This window comes from Haliotis rubra, unplaced genomic scaffold (genome assembly GCF_003918875.1).
Source record: "Haliotis rubra isolate DU_JTF1 unplaced genomic scaffold, ASM391887v1 Scf191, whole genome shotgun sequence".
NCBI classification, from domain to species: domain Eukaryota; kingdom Metazoa; phylum Mollusca; class Gastropoda; order Lepetellida; family Haliotidae; genus Haliotis; species Haliotis rubra.
Genome location: NW_025765903.1, coordinates 452,075 through 461,666, shown reverse-complemented (window position 1 = coordinate 461,666; position 9,592 = coordinate 452,075). Strand labels below are relative to the sequence as shown.

At 41.2% G+C, this 9,592-nt stretch overlaps 1 protein-coding gene across 1 annotated transcript; it reads left to right on the top strand.

Moving 5' to 3' along the window:
* The first annotated feature begins 325 nt into the window (after window positions 1-325).
* On the top strand, window positions 326-4,796 carry LOC124274502 (E3 ubiquitin-protein ligase rnf146-like). Its single transcript, XM_046709866.1, has 2 exons — window positions 326-564; window positions 2,605-4,796. Exons 1-2 carry the CDS (start codon window positions 465-467, stop codon window positions 3,624-3,626), a joined length of 1,122 nt encoding a protein of 373 aa, XP_046565822.1. The 5' UTR covers window positions 326-464; the 3' UTR covers window positions 3,627-4,796.
* The last annotated feature ends 4,796 nt before the right edge of the window (window positions 4,797-9,592 follow it).

The following is a 9,592-nucleotide window of genomic DNA, read 5'->3' as shown; positions in this document are numbered from 1 at the left end:
ACCCATACCTTTGGCGGCAGTTTATTTCAAGGTCCTAACTTTTGATCTAGCGGCGGCGCATTTATCATGCGGTAACAGTTTTTTTAAAGTAACTACCACCATTACAAATCTGCCCAAATATTTAAATTCACAATATCATGTACCGAGCTAATATATTTTCCAGACTTAAAATAACTTTTCAGAGACTAACCTTTGCGAAATAGTTTCGATTATCAAACTGGTAAATGTAATAGTTCAAACTGTCGTTTTGCAATAAACTGACGTTTGCGCTTCCAAACAAACAACCAGTCAGAGAAATAGCTGACCGTGAAAACTCCGAACATAGTTTTAACTGTGTGTGAGGAGTTGTGTCGCCAAAACGAGCGATGTGAGATGTCATTCCAGAAAATATTGTTGTAAATATACAGCCTGAAGGACTTGTTTGGAGGGGGATTAATACACAAATCCCATTTTATAACAGAAAAATGTCCTCAGAAAGCAATGGTGACAGGGCAACAGACATCCACGTCTCTTTGAAACCTGCTAATGATGGAGAAAAGAGCCGAGGACAAGAAGATGACGCAGGTTTGATCCAGTATCCTCGTATCTCAGTGCTCATGACTTTTAGTCATGTTGTTGTTATTTTATTAAAATGCATGTTGGCGTGTTAACATGGTGTCATATGATTCAGAAGTGTGCTATCATTTCAATGAGTCGATATGCGATGGTTGTTCTTGTTTAACAGAAGATCAGATAACGAAACAACAGGATATTTAGCATTTTATATATATTTTCAGTTGACGGATGTTTAATCTTTATTTCTGTCACAAATAATGTGACCATTGGAATACCATTGTGGCAATTCCGATTGTCTCGTTTGACCCGGAAATTGAAGCAACTCTCTATTATCGCGGTATTGGTATTATCTTACTATGGCACACGGTACAAGCAGATGACGCTGTGAAACGTTTACTAAGATAAGTAACGAATCTAAATAGTTTGATCATTAAAAATATGTAGGAATTTCATTCACATTAGTAATATCATCATGTTTTTAACCCAAACATCTGAAACTTCTATTCATTTGGATACAAGGTAACAATAACGTTACAAAATATTGTTTTTCCGTCTTAAAACGTACCATACAAGTTGCTGCCGTGTGTAGAGTGAAGTTGCATAATACGTCACTTCATGTTAAATTTTTAGCAAGGAAAATATGCAAATGACCTTATAGTTGTTGCAGGATTACTCTTGACGAAGTAAGTTTTGATTCATGCTAGATTTAATGGCAGTAGGGGTCATGCTAGTTTCAAAATGTTCTAGAACTTACTGAAAAGATGAATGCTTTATATTTCTACAATTAGACATGACATTCCAATGAAATAAATGGCTTTTTCAAGAGCGATGAATATATTTTATGTAATTTGCATATGAAAACAGCCGATGCAGGGCGTGGTGTTTCTGCTTTCCCAATGTTTTCGCGTGCCGCGAAAATAGAGAGTCCCAGTATACTATGGTAGTGAGCTTCTCCAAAGCCCAAGTCTAGTAAAATTCTGTTCAGTCTTGTTAGCTGAGATTGAAAAGACTAAGCGATAACACTAAAATATATGAGAAATGATACTACGAGCCAAGCTTTGGCAAACAGACTCAAAATTATTTGGCACATACTGAGTGAGTACCAGTACAGACCTAAATAACCATTTTTGCACCAGGTAGAGTTTGGCAGCAACTCATTCCATGGGTTCAATTGTAGGCTTTGGATGATGTTTTTTGTTTCTTCATAAAGTTTTACAGTTTGATTTTTTGTGTATGGTATGAACCCCTGGTTTCTTGTATTACAGATCAGTGTTATAAAAAGAAAGTTTGCTCAGATGTGGTTTTAGGCAACCCGTTGCTTCACACTGTAGTGATATGCAACTGAGGCAACAGCTACCAAACTCTCCTTTGTAAAGAACCGCCTCCGTGGTGTAGTGGTTAGAGCGTCCGCCCGGAGAGCGAAAGGTCGTGGGTTCGATCCCTGACCGCCTCATACCAAAGACGTTAAAATATGGTACTTGTTGGTCCCTGCCTGGTGCTCGGCATTAATGGGTACAACAAGGACTGGTCGGCTCGGAGTCAGTTTAATGTGTCTGAGTGGGGTATTCATGCTTCACTGCGGTATGGTATTTCAGTGGGCTAGCACCATAAAACCATGCAGCTTAAGTCTGGGCTAGTACAAGCAGCCGCACATACACATACACACGCATGCACGTCGTCATATGAGCAAAATATTCTCAAGCACGACGTAAAACCCAATTTCACCTCACCTCCTTTGTAAAGAAAATGTAACCAATGTATTCCATGAATCTAAACCTTTGAAGATCTGGATTAGAATTGGTCTTCTGTAACCCATGCTTGTCGAAAGAGGACTAACAGGATGGGGTGGTAAGGCTCGCTGACTTTGTTGACGCATGTTATTGCATCTCAATTGCATAGATTGATGATCATGATGTTCATCACTGGATTGTCTTGTCCAGACTCAATTATTTACAAACCTCAGCCATATAGGTGGAATATTGCTGAGAGCAGTGTTAAACAACAAACCAACCAACAATGAATCTGAAGTAAGGATTTTTATTTTTTCAGAGAATGGTGATGACCCAGATTGCCCGGTGTGCCTACAGACCTGTATCCACCCAGTCCAGCTGCCATGTTCCCACATTTTCTGTTTCCTGTGTGTCAAGGGTGTTGCCAGCCGCAGCAAGCGATGTGCTCTGTGTCGCCAAGACATCCCATCTGACTTTTTCTGTCGCCCCAACCTGGTGAGAAAAGGGGACCTGCAGCAAACTAAAGTGTTTGATGACGAATACCAGTGGTTCTATGAGGGCCAGAATGGATGGTGGCAGTATGATGATCGCACAAGCTGTGACATGGAGAGCCATTACAAGAAGGGAGTGAAGACATTTGAACTGCTGATAGCAGGCTATGTATATGTTATTGACTTGGACAAGATGATCCAGTGCCAGAGAAATGATCGAACAAAGAAGCGACGTGTCAAGAGAGATAAAGTCAACCTGCCTGGAAAGAAGGGTGTGGCAGGGCTCAAGTTCGGCAGCAATGGTAGCTCTGCTGGCGGGGGTCAGGAGTGTGATTCTGATCGCCCTGGTGCCGATGGAGACGAGACGACAACACCCACAACACATCAGATCATGGTCCCCATTCCCATTCATCCAATGGACCGCACTGTTGGGTATACCAACTCCCTGTCGCCACCCACCCCGTACAACACACCCCAGACCCCTCAGACCCCTGCTGAAAGTCCACCCACTACGTCTGTCCCTTCAGAACAAGATCTCACTATGCAGCTGGAGCGTCTGAGGCTTGGAGATCCCAGCATTCTCTCAACAAGTCCTCAGGACTGGCCCCCAGGTGCAAGGCCAGCAGACGTCACCCTCGGAGCAGGACTGGGAGGGGCTGATGGGTCGGAGGTGTTCACACGCGTGCGACCTCGGGGACTGAGTGAGACGTGCACAGAGCGGGAGGAGGACGCAGCGGAGGATGTGAGAGCTGGTCTGCAGGAGACTGAGACTGAGATTTACAATCAGATGCAGGATGATATGGAACAGACTGAAGCACCAGCAGAGCAACTCCGTAAACATGACGTGTGACAGGATTAGAGATCCTTGGTGAATATGTCAAACATGTTGCAACGAATCTTTCATGAACATAATGTACAACATGTTGAAATTCAGCTTACAGAACATAATGTGTGATGAATGCCCTGTTATCATGTGTTACACAGAACATCTGATCATCGTGACATAATGACTCCATAATGTCCATGCAAGAGATGGGGGACGCGATGCGATGAATGCTTCATTAATGATGTGGCATATTAATATTAACTGATGAAAATGAATGTTTATGGATATAAAGAATATGTGTGACATTATATGCTTCATTAATAATGTGGCATATTAATATTAACTGATGAAGATGAATGTTTACGGAGCCAAATAATATGTGCTACATTAGGATTCATACGTTGAAACTGATTCCATATTTACATCATCAGAGAATGATGAACATCAGAACATTGTTAATGGTTTTAATGGTGATTACACACACTGCACTTTGACTTGTTTGCTTGTTATGCCTGAACATCATTCTTATATTCAAGGGAGTGTCATGATACATATACGTAGGTATAAATACTTATCACTATACTTTTGTCCCAATATGATACATATTGTTATACCAAATCTGGCCAATTTTCACATGAAATTCAACATGTCTGCAGCCTAACGAGAGGTTTCTTTGAGCTTGTTTATGTTTAACTCTTATGCTTGTTAGTGAAAGGTCATTTTAATAGTTACTAACAGTATTATTCCATCAAATTAGCCTTGCTTTTTATAATAGAATGTAGGCAATATTTTGCCGAATGCATTGTTAGTCTGGGTTGTAGGAAATAAGTCTGTAAGTATTACTTTTGGATACAGAACAAAAATGTGAATTGATGCTTAGGTAGATGTATCAGGTGCTGTATCATCAGAAGTATGTGTATCACAGTGCATTGATACATCAGTGGATAATGGCCGCTCTTTTATGTTTCCTTACCTGTACTTAGATGTGCAACCTGTGGTTCGAGTTCAGCAGTTGTGTCAAGTGTCCAGCACGTCAATGTGGATGTATTTGCCGTATGTGACCTGTCATTTTCTCAACTATCTTTTCTTTTCAAAAATGTACATGAATCATAAGGATGAACTTTTATGATAGACTTTCATTTACAAGTTTCTGTCCAAATTGACTCCAATCAGACTTAAAAGATTATCAAGATATCATTGCAGTTATGCAACTGTTGGTACAAATGCTGGGTGTATTTGTAACTCGTTGTCTTTGTTTTGTTAGCTATGTCCTCAGTACAGAGAGGTTTTGGCATATGATTGAATGAACATGAAGCTCAGGGTCAGATCACTTCCTGTTGCTTCATGTACCAAACTTCAGGTTTTGATGCTGTATCTTGGAAACAGAGCCTATTGTGACATGCCCAACTGAAGAGCTTTTTGTCTCAAACGATGGGCCCAGAGCAACCTGTGCCCATTTGAAGTTCCTGTTGCACCATTTGCCTGATGACTGGGCCTATTGCAACATGTGCCCAACTAAAACAGGTGCCTGAATGAAGGGTGTCTTGAAACATGTGAAAAACTAAGGGCCTGTTGCAACATGTGCCCAATTGAAAGAATATTGCAACATGTGCCCAACTGAAGGCCTATTGCAACATGTGCCTGACTGAATAGACATGTGCCCAACTGAAGGCCTATTGCAACATGTGCCCAACTGAAGGCCAATTGCAACATGTGCCTGACTGAAGAGCCCTGTGCACCAGGTTCCAAACTAAAGCCATGACATTTGTGACATAGCCATCTGATCTGATGGGCTTATGCTATGTGTCATCCCAACAGCTGGGCTTCATGTTACATCCTCCCAGCTGAAAGGCTTAATTAATGCTAGACATACCCAACACCCAAACATAATGCTACATGTACCCAACAACAAATCTAAGTGCTACATGTACCTTACAGCAGGGCTTAATGCTCCATGTACCCAGCAACAGGGCTTAATGCTACATGTACCTTACAGCAGGGCTTAATGCTTCATGTACCTTACAGCAGGGCTTAATGCTCCATGTACCCAACAGCAGGGCTTAATGCTCCATGTACCTACAGCAGGGCTTAATGCTACATGTACCTAACAGCAGGGCTTAATGCTCCATGTACCCAACAGCAGGGCTTAATGCTACATGTACCCAACAGCAGGGCTTAATGCTCCATGTACCCAAGGGCAAGCAGGGCTAAGTGCTACATGTACCCAACAGCAGCAATGCTTAATGCTACATGTACCCAACAGTGGAGCTTAATGCTGTTACATGTACCTAACAGCAGGGCTTAATGCTACATGTACCCAACAGCAGGGCTTAATGCAACAGGGCATGTACCCAACAACAGAGCTTAATGCTACATGTACCCAACAGCAGGGTGCTACATGTACCCAACTTAAGCAGGTACCCTTAATGGGCTAAGCAGGGCTACATTTACCCAACAACAGGGCTAATGCTACATGTACCCTTACAGCAGGTACAGTGGTGCTAACGGGCATGCTAGAATGCTACATGTACCCAACAGCAGGGCTTAATGCTACATGTACCCAACAGCAGAGCTTAATGCTACATGTACCCAACAGCAGGGCTTAATGCTACATGTACCCAACAGCAGGGCTTAATGCTACATGTACCCAACAGCAGGGCTTAATGCTACATGTACCCAACAGCAGAGCTTAATGCTACATGTACCCAACAGCAGGGCTAAGTGCTACATGTACCCAACAGCGGGGCTAAGTGTTACATGTACCCAACAGCAGGACTTAATGCTACATGTACCCAACAGCAGGGCTAATGCTACATGTACCCAACAGCAGGGCTAAATGCTACATGTACCCAACAGCAGGGCTTAATGCTACATGTACCCAACAGCAGGACTTAATGCTACATGTACCCAACAGCAGGGCTTAATGCTACATGTACCCAACAGCAGGACTTAATGCTACATGTACCCAACAGTGGAGCTAAGTGCTACATGTACCTTACAGCAGGGCTAAATGCTACAGGTACCCAACAGCAGGGCTTTATGCTCCATGTACCCAACAGCAGGACTTACTGCTACATGTACCCAACAGCAGGGCTAAATGCTAGATAAACCCAACAGCAGGCGGAAGGGCTTGGTACCCAACACTGGGCCACAAACAAGCATGATGCTTTGTAAAACATTTGTAGGTAGTAGAAAATGATGATCAATAAGTGTTTAGATGTGGCCAGGTGATCTAGATTTTCATGTAAACTGTTGTGAAAAAGTAATGTTTATTTTGTTTATGTGTTATGGAAAATATACCTATAAATGTTATGGTGCTTGGAATATTTTCAAGCCACTTTTTCTGTTTTAGCTCACCTGGTCCAGCCAAGAAATGTCAAGAAATAAGCTTGACATATATTGATTAGTTTGGACAAGGCTATTTATAGAATACTCCATTTTAGGATTGGTCTACTTCTCGATGACTTCAAGTAAAAACTGATGTGAGCCAACTTTTAGTTCATATAAAGGTTTGGTGTAGATGACATTCCCCATTCTTGCATAGGCGAGGGACATATGGGATTCAGTGTTTAAAGCACAGTATAAGCTTTATGTCCCTTAGCTGTATCAGGATCCGCTGAGTGTGGGTTAAAATTGATCCTCAACCAGTAAGCACTTACATAAGTGGTAAATGCAAATGATCTTTGCCACAGTGGGGTTTTCTCCCACATATAATTGAAACATTGAGCAGTGTTAAGTTCATACCCACATTTTGGCGGGAATTTGGGAGACATTCAATCTCATTAAAATCAATGTTTTCTCAGACACAATAGCCCTCTGTGTGGAATGAGTATCGTTTTACGCCGCTTTTAGCAATACTTCATCAATATCACAGCAGGAGACACCAGAAATGGGCTTCACACATTGTACCCATGTGGGGAATCAAACCCAGGTCTTCAGCTTGACAAGTGAACGCTTTAACCATTAACCATTCAATATTATCAAAACAAGGTGTCGAGGAAATGAAGCTGAGTCAATCTTGAAGGTGAAGCAATGACACATCCTTCATTTAGATTAGGTGGTCAATGGTCACTCAGTGATTGTCTGGTACAGCCTTCTTTGAAAGTGTCTCAGTAAAATAGTGGGTTGCCTAATGGTTAAAGCATTAAAATGAATCCCCACATGGGTACAATTGTGAAGCCCATTTCTGGTGTCCCCACGTGATGTTGCTGGAATATTGCTAAAATGTAAAACCAAAACTCAGTCAGTCAGTCAGTCAGTCTTAGTAAAATATCTGGTTTCACTGTGATTTGGGGATGTCTGACTGGCAGTAAGGTTACATCCAACTATGCACTTCAGTCTACTTGTTGAAATAAATTTATCACAATTTTGGAGAGAAACTCCTATTTACAAATTGTAATTGTTGAACAGCCATGCTGATATCTTACACAAGGACATAGAGATGACCTGTGAACATTAAGTGGATGATATTGTTCACATGTTCAAGATCACTGCAGATCATCTGTTTGAATTATAGTCTGTGATGTTATCCACTTTCAGTAATATATATGCTAAACAGTACAAGAGTGTTATGTCATGATACTTTAACTAACTAATCAGCTCACAGAATTACTGGCAGCACAAACAGATATTGAAGCATTTTGACACTCATTCTTTCCAATTCTTTTTTAAAATCCTTACTTTTTGTGTTGGAAGCAGAAAAGCAATTATGTGTAGCCAGGAATAACTCCAATTCAGCAGAGTTCTTGCTGCTTTGAATGGTATAGGTATGGTGCTGACAAACTTAGAATCATTATCAGGCAAATCCTACAATTATATGTTCCTGGTATGCCTAAGGGAGGTTACTCTGTACAGGGAATTGCAGTGCTTTAGCTCAGTGAACGACCTGTGTTTCTGATGATCAGGCCTTGAGTTAATATGTCTACAGATGGTTGACCCTATGTCTGGTTGACAGATTGAATGTAGCTGCAAGGTTTTGTAACTGTACTGTGAATGCAATTTGTCCGAAGCAGCCAGGCCAAGAGGATTGTTTCATTTTGTGAAGTGTGTATGATCTTGTATTTTGTTATGCCACGTGTAATGTGAGCAGCTAGTTGTATATTGTGACATGGCTGGTGTAATATAATCTTACCTATTTATTCTATTACGTTATGAATGTATGTGTGCATGCATCAAGCAACATGGTTGAAGGCGACCATATTTCCATGTAAGCTTTCTTCCTGAAGGTCAAGGTCACCTGAGCCCACTTTCACAAAGTAGTCTTTGCTCTACAATCATTGTTAGTGTGTGTTAAAGTATAGGTTTTATGTTAGTTTCAGTGCGAAGATTGTTTTGTGCAGCTGGGCAAGGCTGGGTCTGTATTGTAGATTTCAGTGTTTAACGATGGCCATCACGAGATTTGTGTTTAAGTTTGCTGTATGAGTGTGGATCAATGCCTGAGGATTAGGGCTGGGACGGGTTAGAAAAATGGAATTGAGTACCCGCATGCACTTACCCGAATCGGAATCGAGTACCCGTACATATAAGGAATAAAGCGCTTCTGTCAACTTTCTGAATATTTAATAGCAAGTTGACAGAGATTATTATAGAAACCTTGAAAGGATGGCAATAAGACACTGAAACTGAACTTAGGTTATTTAATTTACGTCCATTTAACAAATATAGAGAGTAACACCATTACATGCATTCCTCGTTAAAACACAGGACTTTTCGTTACTGCTGTTACTGTAACTTGACTCCTCACTGCTCATGCTCGGATATATTACAGTCTTTAATAATATCGTCACGATGTGGCTGAAATATTGCCGATGTGACGTTAAATATTAACTCACTCACTCTTTAATAATAACCTCCATTAATCGGACAATACCAATGATGCAAATGTGTGTTACGTCAATAATGAAAAAGACAAGTTATTATGTGCCCTTGCCATTAGAGAGTTCTCTCCTTTTCCAGGTACTCGATTCCTAGAAATAGTACTCGATTCCAGC